Below are 26,110 nucleotides of genomic sequence, written 5' to 3'. Positions count from 1 at the left end.
ATATAGTTAGTTTAGTTGAATTCTTCTCCGCCTAGTTTTGAAACTATGACCCAAAATCCTAAAAAAATCAAATAGAATGATATGACTTTTTCTTTATGAAAAAGTAGCCAAATAATATCCAAAGAGGTCAGTGAAAACCGTTTTTCAAAATCTAACCTCAAATATTGGGAAAATGAGATTAATTAATTAATTAATAAAAATGCTTAAATTGTATCTTAAATTTACTTTTGACGTATTTCCGGTATTTGTCGATGGCGCGAAAGTTTGTTTGGAAAAGCACCCTAAAATATTAGGTAGGCCTTGGAAAATTAAACAAATGAAACACGATGCATTATAAAATAATAACAGCCGTAATTTGTAAGTTATTCTATTGTGTTTGCGCATTCAGAAAGTGCAGTTACGCCCTCTGGTGGTCTTTTTAGAACTTGAAAATATTTTCCAGCAATTCTTCATAACCGATTTACTCAATAATTTTTTTTACCACTAAGTCATACAACGAATGGTTCCCGACATATGGCCGAGGAACAGTCTTATTGGGTCACCCTGTATGGGACCCCATTGGATGGTGACGTGAAACATTAATTTTTTGTATCAGTATATTTTTCTGCACTGTCCAATAAAAGACAATTTATTATTATTTTCTATTTCGAGCTATTTATAGTATTTCGTTTCTTGATCCAAATACATGTGGTTACCAAAAATGGATCTTAGTGTACAAACAACGGTTTTCACGTCATTTGAATAACGTTGTCTCCAAAAATTCATCTTTTGACCTTTGATCTTGTATCCCACGTGTTGATGCTTTGTGGTTGCACGGTTTTTTAAAATTTGGCCATGAAAAATATAAAGAGTGGTCTCATTATTCGGTAGGATTTTTTAATTTTCTTGGTTGTGTTACGAGAGCGTTTGGCCCTAAAATACGGTCTTGATTTTTTAAATGCGCTTGAAAACTTAAGGCGCCTGTGAGTCGTGGAATACGGCGTGATTGTCTTAGGTCACAAAACAATTATTTGTTTATATTGCAGTAGTCATGATTGGGATTGGTGCGTCAGATGGGATTCGCAGAATAGGGGATTTGCGTTTGCAGTAAGCGAAGCGAACCACCTGTGTATTATTTTGTGAAAAGACAATTCGCGCTTTGAAATGAGTCAGGGTATGTTAACACCCTGTAAATTAGCACCGGATGCGAAAGGTTCATTCTCCTGGATTTATATTGACTAAACTGTAAGAACAAATTTGCAAGAAGCATTAATTTACGTTTTTTGGGCATGTCTTTCTTCCCCATTTATCTTTCATGGTGGCGTGCATTTTTTGTGGGTTTAATGCTCGGTTTAATGTATGCTTAATTTCTAGCCCAATCCACCAAGAAAACAAAAGGTAGGAGCACCAAATTCCAATCGTAAAACGAAACCGGTCGATCTTTTCGCAATTACCGACGATGCGGAAGCACTAAAAGAAAAGATTGTAGAATGCAATAACAAAGATCTGTTCATTCAAGAATTGACTGAACATGTTGAAGAGCTAAAGCAAGACCTGAATGATCTTCAAAGTGTCATCTCGAAACTGACGAAACGTAACAGTTCCCTCGAGTTGAACGTGGAAAAGTTAAGCGATGATCATTCAAAGACCTTAACCGAGCTTACGAAAAAGCGCGAACTTGAGGTGGTTTTGGTCAAAAAGAAAGCGCTAGAGGTAAGTGGCAAGGTGGACGAGGTAAAGAATAAATTTGTTGCGTTAAAGGAGGAGAGTGTAGAAGAATTGAGTAATTTGTTAAAATGTATCGGTGTTCTTCAGAATTTGTTAGATTTGTTAAGAAAAAACACTCAAATGATAATTGCGGAACAAACTGAGGAATTGATTCTGAAAAATAAACAAATATACGAATTTGAAAAGAGTATAAGCCAGCTCAAAGCATTACATCTTCAGGAAATTCAAACTCTGGAAAGTGATATGCTGAAGACTGTAAGTAATATGCATAATATAATCGACAATGAAAAAGAAAATGGAGAGAAACGGGTAAATGAAGTAACAAATGCGAAAGAACAAGAAATTGGTACTTTGAAAGAGAAGTTTGACAAAGAACGGTTGAAGTTAATTGAAGATTACGAAATGAAGATTCAGCAAATGAAAGAGAATTTTAAAGAAGCGACAATTTTGACAGAAATCCAGACAAGAGAGAAATGCGAAACCATCGAATCAAGTTGGAAAGCCAAAGTTGAGGAGGTGCAGCTTGAAGCAGATGCCATTTTGAAAGAGTGCCAGGCAATTGCCGAATATAATATCATCCAAAGTGAAATAGAAAAAAACAAAGTATCGTACGAACTAACCGAAGAGAAGAAGAAAGTTGAGGAATTACGAGCTGAAAATTTGGAAATGAAGAGTAGTTGCGCCGTGGCGGAGACGAAAAGAAAAGAAATCGAAACGCAGCTTAGCAATGTTATCATCGAATTAAATACTATAAGAGAAGAATTAGGTAAAGAAATTACAGAATGCAAGGAGAATGTTAGGGCAGCAACTAAGGATAAGAATTTATACGAGTTAACAGTACAGAAAACACACAAGACTGTCGAAGCTTTAAAAAGGCGGCTTATGAAGTCTGACCAGGATGTAGAGCAGCTAAAAGCTGAACTTGAGGCTACCGAAGAGTCGAAACTTGAGGTTGAGGGCAAATGCAACCAGCTAATGCACGAATTGGAAATTGTCACAGACTTGTGCGATATTATCGAAGAACAAAATAAAATGACGGTCGATTTAGCCGAACAAAAAGTGCTTCAGTTGAAGGAGGAACTATGTAACAAAATTGATGATTTTAAATCTAAATCGAAAGCAGAAATTAAGCTTAAGGAAGACGAGCTAAATAAAGTAAAGAAAGATTTAAGTGAAGCGAGGGAGTTACTTCATGATCAGAATATTTTAAACTGCAAGGCTCAAGAGTGGATTTCCCTTTCGCAAGATGAAATCAAGCAATGTGAAGTACTGGAGAAGAAGTTACTCGCGAGCGAGGATAGTCGACATAATTTACTTAAGGAAAATTCGAAGCTCAAAACTGTAATTGAACTCATGCAGGCTAGTGAAAACGATTTGTTAAAACAAATAAGTGATCTTAAAAATTGCGAACCCGAACCTGTGCCTCTGCCTGGAACTGATGATGACTTGAAGGAGAAATACGGGAAACTCCTGGAGCAGTTAGAGTCTGTGGAAAAGGACAACGCTCAACTGCGCATGCAGGTCTGTATTTTGTGCCATTAACTTTGCAGTTAAGTAACTGATCCTTGTGCAGGTCGCCGAGCAAAACGCATTAATCGGTCCGTTCCGCGACAATTTGAAATCGTACGAAATGGAGTACAACATCTTGATGAACGAAAAAGAGCACGCAGAGAAGGAGGCGCACGAGATGGGCTTGAAATACGTCGAAATTCTGGGACATCAAAATCTGAAACAAAAAATAAAACACCTGGTAGACCTTAAGAAGAAAAATGCTATTTTAACTGAGGTAGGTAGATATTTTCCAAAATTATGAAATGTTTTCGTCTGAAGCACTTGCAAGTTGTAAATACTGTATAAATTTAAGAAAACGTATGATTATCGAATCATTTTTTTTCTACCAGAAAAGCGGTGGGATTGTTTTGATTTCTTCTATTTTATGTGTTTTTTAGGATCCAACATTCTGAAAAAATTTCATTTTTTGGGATTTCTTGTTGATAACTTGAAAAGTTCGATACAAAAACTTATTTTACTCCAAAACTTTAATGTATTATTAAAATCTTTCATTTAGTGAATTTCTCTTACTTACTAAAAGAATAAAACGTTATCATATAATCTGAATCACCATTCATAATATGTCAGTGAGAAGTCTTGGCCCCCCAGGGCCTCCTTAAGCTGACAACGAAAATGTAAAGGTGAGTAAGATTCAGTATGGAAATGAAAGAAATGGAACTAGCCTGCCCCCCCCCCCCCCCAAAATGTCAAGTAATACAATTTTTCGTAATATTTTACCTATCCCCTTTTATTTTCTTCTGAAAATTTCTTTTTTTCGAAATCGGCGCTTTCAGTATTTTTGGGCGAGAGTTTGCAAATTTTGTAAACAGAATTTTCAACTACACAAAACCCACTAACTTTATCTTCAATAATAACAAAGTTACCCATGCAATCGTACGATTTGAGATACCCTGTATATAAAAAAATAAGAATGAGATAGACAAATTTACGAATCACGATATATTAACACAAATACTGCTAAATTTGATCCTTATCTAAATATTTTATCTTGACCACATGACAAATTTGTTGTACATCCTCCAGTTCAAAATGCACACACACCTTGAATACGAAACAAAATGTTAATCCAACCGAATGTATGATATTACTGAAATTAAATGCAAAAATCAATTATTGAAACAAAAGAATCTAAACCCTTTGCTTGGATCTCAGTTTTATTAATAAATGAAATACAAAACTGTTCATGCAAATAATTCTCATGGGTCGATTCCTTCAGGAAAAATTAAAATTACTTTAAAAACCAAATCAATACACAAATTCCTAAAAATAACCGACCACTATTTTACAATTAAAAATTTACAGATTTCGCAATCCATTCAACCATCAGAAATGATAACCGTATAACGCCATATGCAAAACACAAATAAGTCTTATTCGCCCGGGATCACTTGCTCGCTCGTGTCGCAAACGTACACTTTTCGTTGAGACTCATCATTAAAGTACCATGAAGCATAAAACCAATACCAACCCCCAAACCCCTTCTTTTGATAAGGAGCCAGAAAGAAGGGCAGTAGATAGTAGAAAACAGTTTCTTCCATGAAACAAAATTCATTTTAAACCACCCCCCCCCTCCCTCATCTCGAAAGGGAGTCGCGCGGGAAAATTATAGTTTATACAAACCATTTCCTTTCGATGAGTCCTTTCATTCATTAGAGTACCATGCATTCTACCACCCCCCATTTTCAAAAGTTTTACTTAATAATAATAATAATAGTGCCTTTATTGCAGTGAAAAGAGTTCTTTGTAGTACATAAATATGTAGAGGCGAAGTTCAGCGAATGCTGCTCTTCCACTTAACCTCTAGGTTTAAATACATAAAGTAAACTTAGCAACGTCAAACATATATTACATTTGCAGTACATGTGTGCGAGTCTTTAATGGGGTAATAAACAATATAGAACCATAATGTAGATAGCTAAAATTTCAAAAAGTACACACAGATAAAATTTAAAATAAAAAAAAAATAAAATAAAATAAAATTTGGCACTACTATGCGCATGCAAAATCTGAGACCAATTGGTTGTCACATATCAAAGTTCTCACGAAGTAAGACACAACCATTCTCCAATAGTTCAACATGGCAGAATTGGGCCGAGGACAAAACGCAAACAATAGCACATTTTTTTAAATTCTTAAATAAAGGCGCTAAAAATGAAACTTTTGTCATGGGATTGAAAATTGTGTATATTTTGAGCAAAAAAAAAACCGTAGACAGTCCCTTTTGGTTACACCAGAAAATATCAGAATTCGTAATCTAGCATGGCAACTCTAAGATTTTGTATATTCAAATTCTACGGAGACATATCACGTCCTATGTACTACACCTAAACTTGACAATGAGAGTGTTTTTTATTTTTTACCTGTTCAAATAACACCCGAAAAAAATAAAAACAAAATCGGCAAATTTCAGATTTTCTGGCATATCTTCGGAAGCAACCGGAATTTTCTGGTTTTCTTTACAGTATGATAGTAATAATTATTTAATTGCGATACTTTTTCCTAATTTAATTATCGTCATGCTTTCTATGATTTCCGAGATCTCCATGATAGACATCCTTATCTTGCTCAAGGGAGGCACATTTTTTTTAAAGTGGCAACTACTAGTTTCCATTACGTATAATTAGAGACTGGGTACTCTTTTCTGGATATAGCACCATAAAAGGTGTGCACTTTAAGAATATGTACCTAATAAAAAATAGTATTTGTTATTTAAAAAAATATGTCCCCCTTCACCATGTCACTGATCATAAATTTCAAGTTCGTAGATTGGTAACAAAGTTTTTATAATTTTGGATATCATAAAAAGCTTCTTTAAAAAAATGTTGTTTTGCAGATATGAATGAGGGAGAGTCAAAAATTGTTTTTATAATTTTATTTACACAATGTAGAGGTTAACCAAATACACATCAGTTTTCTACATAATCCCTTCGCTTTTCAATGCATTTTGTGCAGCGGGCCAAGTTTGCGTATTCCCGCCAAAAAATGTTTGTGTTTGAGCATTGATGCATCGCTACCTGTACTTCATTGTCTGTAGCAAATGGACGACGTCATAGAGCATCTTTGAGTGGCCCAAAGAGATGAAAATCTGATGGGGCGAGATCCGGATTTGTTGCGAATCGCTGGCTTCAGATTGTTAGCTAGCATATCGCTGTACCTACCCCACACTGGCAATCTTTGCCAGATAATGTTTCAGCCGTTGCTGTTTTTGATCTATTTTAACTCGGTGTGTAAGGGGCTATCTAACAGTTTTCTTTTGTATGCGGACGATTTAAAAATATTTAAGATTGTGGATGGTCTACATTTAAATATTAAACAAGTTGTAAATCAGCATATATGCATGATTAAAACGCATTTTTGGTAATGCAAGTCAGTATTTTATTAGCGAAGTTTAAAATTATCAATCTCACGAGTAATTTTGGCTGCGTTAAATAATTAATTTTATTTAATTTCAATTGACGGTACGTCTTCATTTTGTAAAACAAATCACAAAGTAAATAATAAGTTTTTATACTGGTAGCGCTATCTAACGGTAAAATTATAGCACCTCCGAAACCCATATCGAAATTATTTTCTTCAATTATCGATCTCACAAGTAATCTAACTCAAAATAGACTAGTGCCTGCACATCTACACTATAGCAGAAAGCTTATAGTGGAAATTTGAATTCTCTAGCTATTGTAGTTGTGGAGATCTCACGCGGACAGCCGGCTTGCCAGCAATGACGAATATAATAGCGTATTTTTTTCAAAAATGCGCTAAAAATGCTATACCAGTTTTAACTATAATATACAAGGTAACGTTTTGTTAAGGACCAATGAATTTAAAGATCTTGGAATCTTACTAGACAATCGACAAGTCTTCAATACGCATATCAAGGCATTAACTTCTGAATGTAACATAATTTTAGGTTTTATTATTAGGAATAGCAAATTATTTTCACAAATGGCTCCAATTATTATGTTGTATGAATCCTTTATTATAAGTAAGCTTAGCTATGTATCTTTGATTTGGTCATCCGGTAGCGTTACTCAAACAAATTCTCTAGAAAGAATTCAGAAGCGTTTTTTGAGGTTTCTATTTTTTCGGAAAACACGGGTTTTACCCTAAAGTTGGCTATAGCTACAATGCCTTATTGAATGAGTTTAATTTTTTTTTTTGAAACATTACAAGTTTGTATTTTCATTTTGTTTATTCTTTGAAATTTCCTGTAATAGGCTTTGCTGTTGGAAATAAATAATAATTATTATTATTATAGGCCCTTTTGAGTCCCAAAAATACTGTTAGCATCACTTTTTCAGCAGAAGGTTGTCTTGAAATTTTTTTTTCACTGGCGATTTCGGATCTTTCGGGTTTGGACTCAGGTTCGTAATGGTGAACCCACATTTCATCTACTGTAATTAATTTTTTGCCTACAGTGTTGTAGCGGTTCAGTAACCGAGACGTCAACCCGTTTGACTTTGTAGTTCTTTCTTTTTGCATTCGATAGCTTATAGCTTTGGCACCTCAACCAAGAAAAATCTTGACGATTAATTGCGCATTGCGCAATGTGTCCTATTTATGGCCACATTTTTTAAAATGTTAACCAAAGATTCTTTTAGTAAAGACAAGCATATCGCATATTGTAAAAAAAAGATGTGCGTATCCGCAGACTACACAATGCTAAGTTTCTTATTTATAAGAATACTTTGGGAAGTAGTGATCAGTTCATGGAAAATGCGCCTTAGCAAAACCTTTAGTCATTTTGTTTGTTTTTTCTTATTTTTTGAATGATGTTCACTTGTATAATTCCTATGTGGCTTACACACAAACCTCTACATTCATGTAAAGATTGTTCAATACGGATTTTTTTTACTTTTACTAAGTTAGAGAATTTTGATTATTAATAAATTTAGTAAAAATTCTGTAAATGTCCCTTTTTGTATTAAGTGCAACTACCTACCTTTTTCTGATGACTAGATTATCTCCATATACACAGGACGTTTCTTATTCTTATCTTAGAATTAGAACATAATTTGTACACACATAATTTTCAGACCAGTTATGTTTTGTTTAGACGCAAAGTGAGAATGTTATGGAACATTTTCAAAAAAAAGTTTTCTTACTAGTTCAAAAAAGTTCCACAAGTTTAATGGTCACAATCACAGTCATAGGAAATAACCTGCAAATTTTCAAAAATTTAAATGCATGACCCCTTTTTGGCGTGCTCCACTTTCTGGTAGGATTAGGAACATTTTTTTTAAATCAAGAAGGGCTAAGCTGTGTTACGGATGCTTTGATAAAAAGCACACATTTTCAGACGTTTGGGGACGCCCATCTTCGGTTTGTTTGAAACAAATTTGACCCTTACCTTACTTGTTATACCTAGGTACTTTGAATAAACTGTACCGCCATCAATGTCAAAATATTGTTTGAAATAGTTATTTATTTTTCAGGAGAAACAAAAACTTGAAGTTAAATTACGAAATCAAGCTCGCACCATTGAAAACTTGAAATCACAGGTATCAACGCCAAAGAAATCGTCGAAGAAAGACAAGGAAAACTTGGATCATTCAAGCGGTCGTATTGAGAGTCCAGGTCCATTGAGAGATCGCAACTGAACCAAATCTGTTATGTGGATGAAACCAAATTTTAAATTTGCAAACTGTGACTCGATTTTGTTTTTATTTCTTTGTTTAATTATTGCAACATTCACTAGGATGTAGGAAATCAGTTAATGTTTGCCCATATCTGTACAAACGGTAATTTTTGCCAAATGAATAAGGCTGATCTTGAATAAAACTAAGCTACTTTTATATTACTTTTATTTATTGATAGTTATTATGATACACAAAATTTGGTGGACGAGGAATATACATTACAAATAAAATGATTCACAGAATCTTAGTATAGTAAAATTTACAAAAAGCTTACAAATATTAAATACAAGTATAAAATACATTGTGAGTGTTTATAATACTGCCGATATAAAAAATACAAACCAGTCTACCAAGTTACTTGATTAATGTTTTTTTACCAAAAATATAGCGTCCAAAGATGTAATGTTACAAATTTTTTGGCACGAATAAATGTGTTCTATTACAATGTTCGTATGTTTCTTTCTCACTTACCCTAAAACAATCTCATCACACAGTTGATTTCGATATCTTAACTACAGTTTTCGTACAGAATCAATCTTTTTTTCCGTTGGAAGCGGGCTGACTGATGAATGTGAATGTTGACATTAGAACTACATGTTTGTGAACAATTGAAAATTGCTACAGTTTGTGCCCAGCGTTTTATTCTGTACATCAAGTACACTTGTTTAATTTAAAGACTATTGCTTATAAAAGTTTGTATCAAAAGTTGGGTTGCCTAATTTCATCTCAAACTTGACAGCTACAAATTAATCACAACGAAATATTACAGATTTGGTCAACAAAATCTCTGTAATTGGTTTTCACTCACCTTCACACATTGGATATGAACTTAGCTTAAAACAATTTCAACTTGATTGCCGAAGATCACATTGGCATCTTTTGAGCTAATAATTCTTAAATACACCGCAGCTTAGTCTTACTGTACAAGCATTAAAAAGTATAAAATAAGTTACTACATATCTAAATAAATTAGGCCTTATCAATATTACCAAGTACATCAAACGGAGATCATTGTTTATACAAAAATTAGAACCGCCCGTTCGGTTACAGTAGAAGTACACGTTCACAATACTGCTAAACTTAATATTTTGATTACACTTCATCTTTAACAAACCAAAGGACTTATAGATGTAAGAAATACTTAATTTTGTATTTCCTACATTGCATTATTGAAGTAATTTTAATGAAAGAGCTATAGGTAGGTTTTATAAAGCAAAAGGTGCTGACAATTGGTACGTGCATTAAATTGATAAATTCCGAGCGTTATGTTATGTGTATTCAGACAATACGCTGATTGGAATGTGAGCTCCCAAGGCATAATTAACCAGGACTTTTTCCATTAGTTCTTTACCAAAGTGGAGGGGACTTCGATATCTACGTTATCCTTATCCCACCATGGAAATGCCGTCATTCAAACAACTATAGGACATAGGTATTATACATAGCCCAATAACAATTGATGTTTGCAAAACATTCTATGCCCTAACTGCATGTATTGTGTAACCTTAAACACTTTTTTATGCACATGTGGATTGTCAGTGGGCTCCAAAATGGCCGACGAGCAGTGTTAATATTTTCGATAGTGTTTTCTCTTGCAAGGTTGCCATAGTTCTCTCTCTTTCCATCCCACTCTGATGTAAATGAGGTTATGTATATGATACACACAGCGGCGGGCGCGTGGACGTGGGTCTGGTTCTTAGAGAAGGAAAGAGTGAGGAGTGATAATAATGATCGTAAAGTGAACCGTGAACCCCACATTTGTTTGTTATTTCACCGAAAACTAACCTGTGACCCAATTTTGACAAATAATAATTTTTTTACAGGGCAACGGATTGCGCAGGTTTGCGCCTCGAATATCTTTGTTTGACATTGCTTACGGTTGGTTTATGCCGCGAATACCTTCGTCTGCGTCACATGTCACACATGGGGGGGGGGGGGGGGTGGAATTTTGTATTTGGAATGATTTAAAAATGCAGACGAAAGTATTCTGGACGCCAACATGCGCAAAACAAGCACAAGCGATTACTTAAAAAAACGTCAAATGTGAAAAATGGGACGACATTATGGAGTTTTGCAATTCGAACAACTGGGAAACGCCGCGGTCTCAAACGAAAGTACTCGGGCCACAAGAAGCCTAAACCATATGACTAGAAAAAACATCAAATTTGAAAAACTGGTGGGACAGTATGGAGTGTTGTGTTTGGGCGCAAAGATGTACAATCCAAGTGCAATCGGTTGCTCTGTGAAAGAATAATTATTTGTAAAATTGGAGGAAGTTATGGATTCGCCCCCCCCCCTCCCCCAATTTGAATCTATCGTAATTTTGAAACCGGCCGCGCGCAATGCAATCGTGTGCGCACTGGGGCGACAGTATGGAATTTTGTATCTGGAGTAACTGAAAAACGGAGGGGTGCAAACCAAGCGCAATCGATCACTAGAAAAAACGTCAAATTTGACAAAATGGGGGGATAGCTGTATGGGGACTGATAGATTAGGTATTTGAATCTCTGACTGCCGTAGTTCTCAAAATGTAACGTGGTGGGAATTACGTGGTCCAGGGATTCCCGTGGGGCATTACGCGTCAAGCCACGAAAGAACTGACAACAGTAAAAAGGTGATAATTTTTGCGATCGGGTGATTTTACGTTTTTGTGAAGAGAAGTTCTGCCAGTACGTTAGCAAATGTCAAAATCTCACTCGTTATCTGACGCGAAGAATTACGTTTTGTGGACAGAATTAGTGTTTTAAAGCGCTCGATCAAACTGTAGCCGCCATTTAAAATACAGTATACACAAAGTAATTGTCACTTAGCTGTAGAGATTGCGTGCGTGAAACTCGAAATGATAAAGAACGGACTGAGGAAAAAAACTTGTACGATGTAACATTTATTTCTCATGAATTATTTTATTTCGTTTATTTTTTTATTTTGCCTTTATTTTTGAGTGGGCTGGGTTTCAGCCAAGGCAAATTATCAAAAGAGACTGTTCCACTAAGACTCTCATCAAACAGAAATCAATCGACAAAGAACCACAAGAACCCAATCTTTCTCTGGAAGTTGCCTATCGTTTCTTGGAAATGAGAAGGCATTTTGCTATTATTGCATACATGGAAAAAACGACCAAACCAACTAATACTGAAATTTGTGGAAGCACGATTGAGCGCTTGAAACAGTTTCACCAATAAAGCGAATGAATTTATGGCGAACAAAACTATATTATTTCGATTTTTTATTTGGAGTACGGCCCTGTCGAGGTAAATGCGTACAAAAATAGACGACGCCAGAAAGTCGCAAAGCGCAGCGAAATTAACTAGCATTACACTGTATCCTACTGAGACAGATCGGATTTTGTCAGGATGTCGCGTAGCGTTTGTTTTTGTCGACTCTACGGAAACCAGTGCACACGAATCTGTCAGTTTGGATTTCTAGGGGTCTCATTGGTTGGAAGGAAGTTATAGTCGATTAGTAGAATAAATTCGAATGGGAAGAAGTTCTCAAAATTTAAAGTGAGGGAATCATTTATTGCCGTCAGGCATTACGCGTCAAGCCACGAATGAGCACGTTTGGAAGCGCAACAGTAAAAAGAAAGTCGCGGGGATTTTCGCTTGGGACCGTTAGCGGACTTTTTTAGTGAACATCCATAAGTGAAGAGTGAAGAGTACCTCAGAAAATTTCAAAATCGAGCACCTGCAATTTGACGCGAAGAATTACGTTTTGTGGAGAGAGCTAGTGTTTAGTTTAGTAATTTTCAATTCGAAACACTAAATCGTCAATCAGAAGTGTACCGGCCATTTAAAAAACAGTAAGCACAAAGTAATAGCCGCTCACCTGTAGAAATTGCCTGCGTAAAAATATTTTAACAACACTAACATCTACCGTCGAGGAAGCGTGTTTTCAACGATCATTCAAGATAGCCATCCATTTATGAAGCTTAATAATTTTTCGGAATGTCCCCTATTTCAGTCTATTTAGGAGATGATTCTGTGCTTCCAGTTGAGCGACATCGGAGGGACATCGTTATCTTTACGATTGTGTAGTTAAACGTTTGATTTTATATTCAAATTCGACCTGGTCCTTAAGTTTTTGAATTTTAAAATTTTATTGCCAATCAAATAATAATAAAGATTGGGACATTGTTTTAAACAGAGGAACTATACTGTAGCATTGTTTAAAGTATTTAAACAATGACTGTAGGTATATGGTTTTTCTTGTATGGACCCATCTAAAAGAAAGTTAAGTTTTTCCGTTTGAATGTAATATTAAATAATGAGAATTTTCCAATTGAGTTCAAAATTTAGATTTTAAGATTATAATTTATTTGTGAAAAAGAGTAATAATAATTTTCATTATTTAATTATGAGAACACTAAATTAGTTTGAAATAGTAGAGATCCTGATTTTGAAATTTAACATTGTGGAGAGCTGCAGAGGAAGACAGATTTTTGAATGATCAATTTTAATTAATATATGGTAATTTGGATCTAGTCAAATTTTTGTTATTGCACGACTAGGTATTTCAGTCCTAGAATGTAACAACCGTTACAGGGTGTACCAAATTACTGTGTCCATAGCAATGCTTTAGTATCGTGAAACTTCTTTTTGTTCCAAAATCTTTAGACGGAACAGAAGCCGAAAATTGTTCTCAGAATGAACACCTGAAAGGTGCAATATAGACGTCAACACGAATTTCGCAGAATGTCCAAAACTCCAAAGAATATTGTACTGACCAGGACTGTCAAATATGTTTGACCATTATACTGACGGACAAAATGTTGACATGGGAAATTCACTTGTGCAGAAATCCCTTTAGAACTATTTTGCCAGTGTTAGGGTAATGCAGAGTGAATCAATACTGTTTGTGGGGGTGCGAAAAACGCCATGAATGCAACACATTTATGAGAAGGGTTATTTAGAGATTAAGTAAAACCGTTTTCGATGCTTGGACATGGGTTATGTCGGTTTTTGGCTTTTTGCCATAACTCTTTTGGTCACGTTGGCGTATAATAATTAAACATTTTATTTGGGAAATGATCCTGGTCAGCACATTGGCTGTTGGCGTTTTGGTATAGTGCCGATAACAGTTAAAGGAGCTTAAGAGATTTATTTTCTGTGAAGCCAAAGCAACAAGATTAAAATTAATAAAACAGCGAGATCTTTATTTGTTTCAAGAAGTTATTTTGATTGCATAAAATTAGGCGTCTTTCAGGAGACTTTTTATAATGTAAAAGTAAAAATTCCTATAGGAAATTCCTATGTCTACCCCTACATGAATATCACTGTATTTTGATGACACTAATCTGTACGCGCATACCATGCATATGGAAATTAAATAGCCTGGAATGCTTGTGTTATCATTCATAGTTCTTTAAAAAGCTTAGCCTAGGTCTAACCGACCGACATAGGAAATGTATTAACCATTTAATGTCAGAGAATTTGCGTGAAATATTGACATCTACACAATCTCAGAAGATTGGTCAGATTTGGAAACCATATGAAAGAGCCATCCGTTGGAATTTACAAATTTTCAATCAATACTCGAGCCTCATCAGTTGGAATTTATAAATTTCAATCAATAATCTTATTTGGCGCCACTGTTATTTATCAAATTAATAAATTTTGTATCAATCGTCAGCACCACGAGAACTATTTACCAAGTTATTATTATTAAAATAAAAATGGACAAGCATTGATATTTTTCAGTCAAAGATCATGGAATCTTTAATCTAATTGTGCATATCGAGGAACAATATCTTTAGTAATCCAATAATCACAATGAGTGTAGTTAGCTGCCAACAAAACATCTTGCTCAACAATAAGAATTTTGTTATTGATGTGTTCGACGGGCTGAATTTTGCCGTGCCAAACGTAATAATAAAACAATTGCTGCATTGCGGATACGTATCGCTTTTGCTCCGCCGTTTTTGGTTCGTAGCGGCCCAAAATTGCGTCGACGTCGGAATCGACGTCGGCAACGTTTAGTTCGCCTCGATTTTGCGTGACTACGTAAAACGGCACGTTACGCATCTGCGTAGATACCGCTAGCAATGGGCAGACTATGCGTATATCGGATATCATGGCACTCAATCCTTGGTAGGTTGAAGGATATAATTTTAAAATTTCATCGACCATGTTTAACTGCCCTAACTTCGACTCTTTAATGTGCTGTTGTACGAGATCTTCTGACCATGATTTGTACTTTAAGTATAGCGTTTCCGACGCAGCCGCATGGGCGGTAGTCCCCAAAACTAGTTTGACTGGAAAGCCTTCTTCAGAAGCCCACACCTTTCCAGGATGTTCCTTGAGAATGTTACCATCCAGTACCAACCACTCATGACGTTTATCCGGTTCTTCTAATCTTGACGGTAAATCAGGTTGAGGTTTTCTCCACGTGTCAATAACAGAGCTTACTAACATATCGGCGTCGGCATCTAACAAACACTGAGCAGTTTCGCATTGAATACTAGGCATGTAGTTTTTATTTTCCATCTCGTACTCCACAAGAGTTTTTCCCGGATATATAGCTCCACCAGAAGTAGCCCAGGCTTGTTTGAATAACTTTTCTGCACCTTTCATGGCAGACAGAGCCGTTACAAGTGTAGCACCGGCTCTGTGACCGAACAATGTGACGGATTTACGATCCCCACCGAAGTGCTCGATGTTGTATTGGACCCACCGTAACGCCTCAACGATATCGGACAGACCGTAGTTACCCGAGGTGGGCAAATGAACCGACTGCGTCAACTGACTGACTGCTAAGAATCCCAACACTCCAAGCCTAAAATTCGGCCTCACAAATATGACGTCACGAGACCTCGCGTATCTGGCCGACGGACGCATTTTGCCGGGCGAACCGCCGATTAAACTTTCAGTACCAATAAGAACGACAACAGGAAGCGGCGTGTCGTATCGAACGTAGGGCGTAACCACGTCTAGAGTTAAACAATCTTCCGTACCTGCAGTTGTTCCGTTGCTGTAAATTTGTAGGCAATAATCCGTTGCGTTATGTGTTAGCAGAGGTGTTGTATTATTCCAGCAATAAGAGATGGAATTTAAGGGATGCGCCGCTTTGAATCTCAGCTCACCGATTGGTGGACGAGCGTAGGGGATTCCACGGAAGGCTACAGCCCCATCTTCAAGAACCCTGAAAAAATTTGTTATTAGTTTTAAATCACTTTCTAGAAAGCGTTTTAGTAACACGCAACCATTTATTATAAGAAATGTCCGCTTATACTTGAAACTTATGAGAAAAGATGAGGGGAACTTCTGACATTTAGATTTTTTCACGCATAATCTGTTTGGGGGTCACTGTGGTTTTCAATTATATTTTGTTTGGTTCGTGGCGAATTCTTATTGGCGCTTGCTTAACGCCTGTTGGAATGTGCATGTTTTCACTTCCTTTTTTATTACGTTTAAGTTAAGTGATGTTCATCGCTAATAAATTCAATGTCGGTTTAATTGCAAAATCTTTAAATATTATTTCTGGCGATTAACCGGATTTTGTGTAATTCTCCAGTTAATTTTTCTCTCAGTATGGAGGATTTAAATATAGGTAAATAGGTAAGTAGTGTAATTTTCTTTAACCACCTGTTACTGTTGAACGTTCTAGTTTTGTCATTCGCAGTTTGAAACAATTTAAATTTCAACAGTTACCGTATTAGTATTATTATTTTCTGAATAAGTTCTTGGTTTCAGTTTCAATTTTAGTTCAATTCTAATTTGAAGTTATAATGACACATCCACGTTTAATCACGACTTCGAGTTTTAATTAACATTGATTCCTGTCCATTGCACTTTAACGTGCCAGGAAACTACTGCAGATGTGTGTATAATGACAGCACCTTATCTGAGATAACCTACAGCAAACAGCGCCGGTAGCGAAGGTAACGAAATTGGACCGATGGATCATTTACGTTTACTTTTTTCCTTTCAATTAATCAAGTTACTAGTAGGTAGTTCCTCTTCAAGGAATTATACTGATGTAAGTTGTCTTTAAATTTTGAACGTCAATGAGTATTAGCTTTTCACGAATTAAATAGAGATGTCAAGTTTAATTTGAAATTTGAACAGAACTTGAGTAACTTAATACGAACCTGACCGAAATTTGTGAGAGGAACTGAGGGGGAACTTGAATTTGAAAAGAATTTGTGGTAAACATGAGGTTAACTTGATTCGAACCCTGGAGGAACTTATTTGAGCAGAAGAACTTGATATATGTAATGTAGTTCTCCATTATTTTGGGTTCGTTGTAAATTCTTAGGATATAAAAGGAACCACAAATGTTTATTAAATTTCTAAAAGGCCTTTTAGAAATTTAATAAACATTTGTGGTTCCTTTTATATCCAAAAGAACTTGGTTATGCTCGTAGGTATAACTTCAATGAGGGAGCTTAAAAAGAACTTTCAAGAACAACATGAAATGGGTTTAATGGAAACTTGACAACAGTAAGGTGAACTTGCAAATATTATTTGAATGGCACAGAAGCTGGAGGTGAGCAAGAAAATAATTTCATTCACCTTTCAATACAATGCTAAAGGAAATAGTATCTTAATTTATAGCGTTGCTGATTTTGCAGTTTGTTCAGTTCATATAGGTTCATGGTAAAATGTAGTGTGACTTTGCTTTCTGCGTTGTTAAGGCAGTTGAATTTGTTTTAATTTTATAATTCAATTTTCGTGTACTTAGTTTACGCTACATATAATAAAAGGAAATGTGCTTAGTTGTAATGTTATTCTTCGCATTATTATAAATTGTATTGCCTTCAGCTACTTGCAACTTAGTGGTAGATAATCCATGAATTTGTTTGTTATTTGCTTGTTTCACTTAAAATATTATTGCTATTTTGATTTGTTTGAGATTGGCCATTTGTCAATATTGACTCGATTTTATACTCATTTAGATTGATTAACAACTTAAATTGTGTATGAATCGCCTTTTTGAATGTCATTAACTGTTTCGCCCGTGCAGAGGTAAATACCGGAGTGTTAAAATTACTTTGCGGCATTCATACGATTTTAGTTTGAGGTTACCGTATCCAGGACCTTCAGATACCTTCTGGACTGAAAAAGGTCCGGATAATTAACAACGTATTTCATGTACTTGATGTAAGAGACTTTTTATTTTTCACAAATGGGAAACGAGTGAAGTTCCTTTACATCTATTTGAGCTGGCTACCTTTGGAGCGTATCAAAATTTGTATTAAATTAACATCAGATTTTAATTCAAATTCAAGAGTTACTACCTCGGATTGGTAATTTTTGTATATTGTAGATGTCATGTAAAATGTGTGTTTAGCGTTTTCCACAGTTAGTTTTAGGGAAACATGGCACTATGTAAAATTATATTTGACAAATTTTTCTTATCTCGTCAAATTAAAGAGATATTGAGGAAACCCTCTTATCTCGAAGGCACTGTATATCGCTCTCCAAAGGATGACTATAATCCATTTTTAAATAGATTACTAAACTTACTGACTTTTTTAACTGACAGATACAGGATAATCCTTATATTTGTGGTGACTTCAATGTGAATGCATTATCTTGCACAGGTAATCTCAAAAGTTTAACTGACGTGACGGATTCCTTCAATCTACACTCGTTGATAAAGGTACTCTACCAGAATCACCAGCAACACCTGTAGCTCGACCTGTAGCGATCTAGATTACCGATCACTAATTTACATTCATCCTTTTGTTCCGTGTTTGATCCTGGTTTATCCGATATCATATGGCACAGATTTGTAGCTGGACCGAAAAGAATTTACCTATTACAGGTTTATAATATTGAACAAAAGGTCTAGTTTGAAACTCTGAACTCCAAGTGTCAACATTAAACGTTTCATTTGCAAATAGGAACCATATATAAGCCCTTAAAATACGCAATTCTGAGCTCCAACTTTCAACATGGTTTGGAGATTGCTGAATGTGCATTTTTTAAAATTTCGTTAACTTTGAAAACATCTGGGATTGGTAGTTCAAAAAGACACTAACCAATAACAAAAAAAATATTTTAGTTTTATAACTTTGACATTTTTGTTCTCCATTTTTTTGTAGTAAAACGTAGCATAATTTTTGTAGGTTATGTACATATCAAAAGAAAGAAATTTGCCGTCGCCGCGCTCCAAAATTTTTTTTTCATTTACGATTTCCACATTTTGAACAAAATCCGACGAACCGTTTTCTCAGAAAATTGCCATACGTGCTTACATACATACGTCAGAGAAAATTATATTCTTTGAAAATTGCTAAAAATTAGCTAAAACGTCGACATTTGACGACATCCCCAAAAAATCGGCGGTGATCGCAATAGTCACCTAGGAAGACTAAGATCCATTAAAATTTTACTTATTACTGAGCTAGCCGTGGATTTATTTATGCCATTACAAAAAATTAATTGTTATAGGAAAATTCTAACCCGTGCCGTAGAGATTAAAATTTATTTTAAGTGGGGGCTTCCAACCCCTGTAAATGTAACTAATGCAACATTTCGAACAGATCACTGAAAAAAGTTAAAATTTGATATCACCCAATTGAGTTGGTGTATGGAGTACGGTGACCCTGTCATAAAATTTAGTTTCGCCATGGGAAACATTAAAATTACATAAGCTGAAAAAACTGTAGCCGTTACTAAAGGAAGAGGTGTCAGTTACATCTTGATAAGAAAAGTAAATTTCCTGATAGAACGATGCATTAGGCGCACGCCAATTAAATAAATCTTCGAATATTGTTTAAATAAATTCATTTACCGTTTGTTTTGAAGTTAGGCAATTATAGATAATAATAAAATACATACCCTTCAACTTTTCCACAACTAGTAATAGTTTCCACAAATCTTCCATCCCTAATCGCCACTGAATGCTCTGGTGCTATTGGTAAAGTTACAGTTACTATGATAATAATAAACATGATCAAAACAAGGAAGGCACCTGCAAAGAAATTAAGTATTAACACACATCCTAATTTAATTTAAGTACTTATTTTGAACAATATTAGAATTTTTCTTACCAAAACAGTTTTTGGTACACCATGCCGGCTTGAAATCCATTTTCGGTTTGTCAACAATTAATCAATAACATATCTATGACAACAGCCCATTATCCACAGAATTAGGCCAATAAAACCTAGATAGTATCAAACATAATTCACATCCCCCCTTGCGCTTTGTAATTTGTACTGATGCTGATGGGCGATCGTTTTAGGTAATTGGAGGTACTGGGGAATATAAGCAAGAAGGGAAATGAATCACTTATAGAATAACAGATTACGAAGTCAGATAAGCCGCGAATGCACACAAACAAACCCCTTTGTCGGAATGAAATAAGAAAATGGAAAAAAGGTATGTTTAGATCATTGGTTATTGTATATACCTTCAGCAGAAAAGAAATTCGCGCTTGGGTGACATCTGGAAAATATGAGGACGCAATCGATACAACGTTTGACAGTGGCGTCGTTGTCTACCAAGTTTCAACGAAGGGATTACCTACTAGAAGGGTAAAAATGCAAGACACCGTATACACATACGTATATATAGATCAATAATTATTTTAGAAAAGGGGTGGGGGAGGAGGTTACTCTATTAGTCATTTTTGATTTTCTAACAATAATTCCGTCTTACAATAGAAAAGGGGTGGGGGAGGAGGTTACTCTATTAGTCATTTTTGATTTTCTAACAATAATTCCGTCTTACCTTCCCTCCCATCCATTAATGGATGATCTTAAAATTAGTTGCAACAGGTGCCGAGATTAACAAGAGGGTGCAGTCTATTAATAAACGTTCATTAAATAGGTACACTTACTTATAATAATGCGATAAGCTCTCACTTTATGCTTCCAAGAGGGTTGCTCTACGGGCTGCTGTTTTTCTAGCTCGCATTTTTCCTGCTTTAAGTAAAAGTATAGATAATTAAAAATCGCCTAAGTGGCTTATACATACGTCAATATTTACGTCCAAACAAACATTCTTTAAGTCGTCTTCTTTTCTATCAGCACTTTTATCAGTCTCATCTAGTGTTTCTATAGACGCCAAACCGGCCTTAGCCGATTGATTGCTTATTTGATCCTCTTTTTTCTTCCTTGGAAAAACTGAGACTAAAGGTAGTCGTATCGTATTTAGTAATTTCTTTTTCTCTTTCGGTTCGGGTGTTTTCTCACCTGAAATAGAATCGTTCAATAGTTACATAAATATTATATTATTATTAATTAAAGGTATGTATCCCTTTTCACTGATAAACCTCGCGAGATCTCTAGTTCAAACTTTTCATAAAACGACGCGAGATCTATTTATATTACCTACATATTTATACTTACCATTTTTAATTACCATTGGGTCTAAAATCCTCATAACGTGCTGTGGAGCAAACGCATATCTATTTTGCAGATTTGTTATATGGACATCCGAATATCTATAGAAAGGAGATCTCACGAATGATCTACCTCAAAACTGCATTAGGCTAGGTATAAAATAAGTGAGATGAGAAAATGAAGAAGAACGAGCAATTACCGAAGGGGATAGTGGAATCGTAAAGAAGTTCGCAAGTTTACGTACATGTGCGGATTAGGAGAGTGCGTTTTCTCTACGTAGATTAGCAACCTGGTGCTTATTCTTCCGACCCTTCCCATACCTTCATTTCATTTTTATTTTATTTCTTCTCTCCATTCTTTACATTCATGTGTGTCATCCTCTCCTAAATCGACAGGTTCTTCAGATTCCTCAGATACTTCAATACTTCAACATTCTTTTAATTTTTTGAAGGTTCCAAATCCTTTCCTTTAATTTACTAAAATTTTGAAGTATCTTGGTTTCTTCACATCCTACATATTGTTCAGTTTATTTCGTCTATTGGGGCTTTACAAAAGCTTTCATTCTTTAGGAATCTATCGTTTCTGCTTCTGCAGCTTCTCCACCAGATTCCTCAGGTTCATCAGATTTTCTCAAATCTTCGATAATTCTTTAAATTCTCAATTTTTCTCCAATTCTTCAGTTTCTTCACATTGTTAATAAAATTCTTCCAGTTCTTTCGATTCTTCATATTTCCAGGATTCCTCACACTCCTTCAAGATTTGAGATTTTTCTGATCCTTCAGTTCGTTCAGGTTCCTCCGATTCTTTGGTTCTGGTTTATTGAGTTTATTCGCCTCCTTTTAATACCTACTTTGCCTTTTTCTGCAGATTCTTCAAACCCTTTCATTTTTCAGTTTCTTCTGATCCTTCATACTCTCAAATTCCCAAAATTTTTCTGTTCCGGTTCCGTAAAATCTTCAGATGAGTAAAATGTTTCAGATTCTTCGGATTTTTCAGTTTCTTTGTATCTGTCAGATTTTTCGGGTTTTTTTCGATCCGATTCAATCGGAATTCTCAAATTTTTATTATTCACGTTTCAAGTTCTTCTTTCAATTCTATTGTTTCTTCGAATTCATAATATTATTAAATGCGTTAATGTCTTCAGTTTCTTCAAATTCGTCGGTATGTTTTCCTTTCTCCGAGCTGTTTAGGTTTTTCAAATTTTTTAAAAATAATTCTTCCGCTTCAACAAATCTTTAGATCCTTTAAAATGTTTTACTTCCGAGTGCTTCAGATTCGGATTCTTTAGACTATTCAGAATTCAGCTGATCCTTCAGTTCATTGAGATTTTGTCGTAATGTTTGGGGATGACGACTTCTTTGCTTCTTTAATTTGAAATTCTTCGATTGTTCCAATTTTTTGGATTCTTCTGTTTCTTCGAATTTTTTAGACGCTTAGAGCCGTTCCCCTTCGGATTATTTCGTTTCTTCAGATTCGCCTGATTTTTTTTGTTAACTATGCAACGCTTGAACCCATTTTCCTTTCCCTTTCGTTTTCCCTGTTCCCAAAGCCGTATAACCGCAGTGTGTTCGCACCCGAAAATTTGCGCCACAATGTTTCGAAGAACTTAGGTTTAAGCAACAAGGGGACTTCGTCGAGTAGGAAAAACTACTGGAGGGCTGGTATAATTTTCAACTGTGAACAGTGCGATGGGTTTTCGCTCCGATGCATTGCTGGATTGTGATGCTCGCATTGAAATACATTGTTACCACGAAAGCGTTAAGGTCCAAGCTGCAAAAAATTGCATTGCGCTATTTTTTGGAGGGGCTGATTAAGTTGAAAAACCAGTTCATTAATCAAAGTTGTGCATCTAATTTGTTTACACGAGGTGGTTGTAATTGGCGAAAAGGTTAATGAATTAATTTGTGCTTTCGGTAGCGGTATAAAGGTAATTTCGAGGGTAATTTTGGATATGTCAATACTGCGGACCATTTTTTTCAATAAATAAAGCAAATTAGAACTAATAAATTGTGAGGAACCTGAAACACGGCTTTGCCGATTTAAAATTCGTCAATCACTGCCAAAAGGGGTCCCACGACCCAATTTTCTAAATAACTGCTGCCTTCCAAAGGAAAAAATCAGTTGTCAATGCGAGACTGCTTCAACTCATCGATAAACGTAAGTTACTTGAATGTTTAATTCATTTTAAAGAATTAAAAAATATGTCCTATTGTTTGCGGTTTGTCCGTCCGTCCGTTTGTTCGTCCGGATCCACTTGTGCGGTTTTAAACTACTTTTAGGGGAATTGCCCTACCGGGAAGGAATTTCTTGCACTAGGTAGCCTATACCTTGAAAGTGTGCCAAACGACCTTCACATTTTGTTCTCCTAAGCCCCCCCCCTTAATTATATGTCCCGAGATGCTGTTTCTGAAAGTAAAACGTGCATAACTTTTACATGGGGCACCAATTTGTCTTAGATTTTGTATACGCATGCCTGTATAGTGGTGACATGTAAATATTTTGAAAATTTGGGAGGGGGGAGGGGTAAACACACGTTCTACCCTTCATGGTATCCTAATGAAAGGTATCATCGAAAGGAATTGGTTTCTACAAACACTGTCTTCAGACTCCTTTTCGAGATCAGACGGCGAGGGGGGGATAGAAATTGGTTTTTATTTTTCATGATACTCTAATTAAAGGTCTCGTGAAAGGAACTGTTTTCTACCAACTACCGCCCTTCGCTTACCACTTATCAAAATTGAGGGGAGGGGCTGCCTTTATTTTCCATGGTACTGTAATGAAAGGTCTCAATGAAAGAAATTATTTTTTCCCAATCATACTTCTCCTCCTCGTCTCAAGAGCAGATTGTCGGAGGAGGGTACTCCCAAAGGGCGATTGGGACGTCTGGTGATGTGAAAACTTTAAACAGCGAATATCGGTTTGTCGGAGGAGAGTACTCACAAAGGATGTCAAAACTGCAGAACAGAGTGGCGGAGGAGGGTACTCGCAAAGGGCGGAAAGATCGAGACACATCGACTGGCCATGTGAAATCTTAATCATGAAAATCTGGAAAATGTTGGAAGAAAGTACCTACAAAAGGAAAAACCATATTTTGGAAAATTTCTCTAAGGGCTTGATTCTTCTTGCACTATATAGCGTAGATTTTGAATGTATGCCAGACGGCTTTTAAATGTTAATGTCTAAAATCCCCCCCTTAGGTATAGGGTTTGAAAAAAGTTTTTATTACTGAGCTAGCCGTTGCTCAAAATTAATTGTCATATAAAATTTTTTGCTAGTGGCGTAGAGGTTCAATTTTATTTTATTGAAGTGGGGTCTTCGAGCCTTGCAAATGTAACTAAGCCCGTTACAGACGATAGTACATTTTTGACGAACGAAATAGCCCACAAATTAACTAAGACGAGAGGAAGTAAATTATTGTGCATCGAAGCAATGTACCTTGCAGTTTCTCCGATTAAATTGGTGAATAAGTAACCAAAAATTGAGTACAACAAGAAGACCACAAAATCTAGGTAGTTCTTATGCATCAAGTCAATATGTGTTTTGCCCGTTGCCCGACGAAATTTGTGAATAATTGCAAATTTTGCAATCGAATTAACTAAAATGAAGAGCACAAAATTTAACTCCTGTTAATCATAGCAATTTGTTTTTCCGTTTCCCCAAAAAAAATGGTGAATAATTTAAAATTATGCCCATATCTGGACATCTATTTTGTTATAGAATAAAACAATAAATGATAAATTGAAAAAAAAACATTTACATCTCCTTTCATATGGAAAATTCTGATTAAAGGTCTTATTTCAACTTCGTATATAAAATCCATTGGAAATACCTACGTGGAAACTTAATGCCTAAGTTAAATTTATAACTTGTTTTGTAGTGATTTGTGTTCTGCTTAAACCTCGACATAAGCCTTTGTTTATTTTCAAAGCTTAAACGTAGTATTATATTGTATAAAAGGTCGTAACCAAGTTACAAAGTAAATATTTTGATTTGGTATCAATAATTTTTCTTGGATTTACCGATTTACGACGATACCGCTCGGTGCTAATTACATTCGGATTCATTTAAAATTTTAAACCGTCGACGCAGCAAAATCGCATTAAAATCGATTCTTTCATATGCAATTTGAGTCAAATTTACCTGCAGTGCAATTATCGCAAAAAAAAGTACAAAAAAACCTCACCTTCATCTTCATTAATCAGTTTTGACTTTCTAAACGGATTTGGCAATTTAATACGGGTTTGCGGTCCTTTAACTTCCTCTTCCTCCTTCGCTTGCAATAATTCAACCCCTTCAGTCTCACTATTTTGATCATTTTCCGTATCCTACAACCCCTAATTTACGAAACAGAAACAACAAAGTTTTAAAAATCGCACCTTGCACCTTTCCTTCGATTTGCTCCTCGTAAAAAATCCAGGCATCTGTATACCACCGATCGGTATCTTCTTTGGTTGTACCTCTCGGCCTTCTTTAATATCAGTCTTATTTAGTTTGATTCCGTTTTCGATTTCGAGTATCGGCGGCGAAGAGCTTTTGTTCTCCGAATTTAATATCTTCTCTCGCTCTTCTAATTCGATGATTTTTTTGTCGTCGCTCTTTTCGGTAGTTTCCATATTTTTTTGTTAAATTAAAGCACGCCGCGCTACATTAACAAATTTGATCACAAAACGACATGCACAACGCACCCTACTAACTTATTGATCTTAGTATTTACTTTGTTACGGGAACACATGCCCTGTAGTGCGCAAGTACATAACACACAAAAAATACCCCCTGCTTAGTGCGGCTGGCTTCCCTTTTGGTAGCCGGTAGCGTAGGTATTTCGTTATTAACTTCTTTAAAACAGGAAGCGTTCCTTCCGCACCTTAGGCCGGTTTGAGTACCACCACAAAAGAAGCCGGTG

At 35.6% G+C, this 26,110-nt stretch overlaps 2 protein-coding genes across 3 annotated transcripts; one reads left to right on the top strand and one right to left on the bottom strand.

Moving 5' to 3' along the window:
• Positions 1–700: 700 nt before the first annotated feature.
• LOC116169095 (hyaluronan-mediated motility receptor-like) lies at positions 701–9,157 on the top strand. Its single transcript, XM_031485123.1, has 4 exons — positions 701–712; positions 1,354–3,228; positions 3,281–3,493; positions 8,712–9,157. Exons 1-4 carry the CDS (start codon positions 701–703, stop codon positions 8,874–8,876), a joined length of 2,265 nt encoding a protein of 754 aa, XP_031340983.1. The 3' UTR covers positions 8,877–9,157.
• Positions 9,158–13,890: 4,733 nt separating this feature from the next.
• LOC116168181 (neurotactin-like) lies at positions 13,891–25,889 on the bottom strand. Of its 2 annotated transcripts, none has more exons than XM_031483861.1 (6): positions 25,584–25,889; positions 25,391–25,532; positions 20,840–21,057; positions 20,703–20,787; positions 19,700–19,832; positions 13,891–16,052 (listed from the first exon to the last, which is right to left on the bottom strand). In XM_031483861.1, exons 1-6 carry the CDS (start codon positions 25,818–25,820, stop codon positions 14,630–14,632), a joined length of 2,238 nt encoding a protein of 745 aa, XP_031339721.1. In that variant the 5' UTR covers positions 25,821–25,889; the 3' UTR covers positions 13,891–14,629. The 2 variants fall into 2 exon arrangements, with proteins under 2 accessions (XP_031339721.1, XP_031339722.1); XM_031483862.1 differs by having other exon boundaries at positions 20,703–20,784.
• Between the last annotated feature and the right edge of the window lie 221 nt (positions 25,890–26,110).

This window comes from Photinus pyralis, unplaced genomic scaffold (genome assembly GCF_008802855.1).
Source record: "Photinus pyralis isolate 1611_PpyrPB1 unplaced genomic scaffold, Ppyr1.3 Ppyr1.4_LG4, whole genome shotgun sequence".
Taxonomy (NCBI): Eukaryota; Metazoa; Arthropoda; class Insecta; order Coleoptera; family Lampyridae; genus Photinus; species Photinus pyralis.
The sequence above is the reverse complement of the archived record's forward strand: the minus strand, read 5'-3'. Positions and strand labels throughout refer to the sequence as shown.

Excerpts from the sequence above, each read along its gene's own strand:
- LOC116169095 (XM_031485123.1), top strand. Across the intron at positions 3,229-3,280 it reads ACGCTCAACTGCGCATGCAG|GTCGCCGAGCAAAACGCATT; the intron begins GTCTGTATTTTG and ends ATCCTTGTGCAG. Across the intron at positions 3,494-8,711 it reads AAAATGCTATTTTAACTGAG|GAGAAACAAAAACTTGAAGT; the intron begins GTAGGTAGATAT and ends TTTATTTTTCAG.
- LOC116168181 (XM_031483861.1), bottom strand. The coding sequence starts at position 25,820 with ATGGAAACTACCGAAAAGAGCGACGACAAAAAAATCATCGAATTAGAA. Across the intron at positions 19,833-20,702 it reads AGCTTATCGCATTATTATAA|GTGCCTTCCTTGTTTTGATC; the intron begins GTAAGTGTACCT and ends ATTTCTTTGCAG. Across the intron at positions 16,053-19,699 it reads AGTTGTGGAAAAGTTGAAGG|GGTTCTTGAAGATGGGGCTG; the intron begins GTATGTATTTTA and ends AAATTTTTTCAG.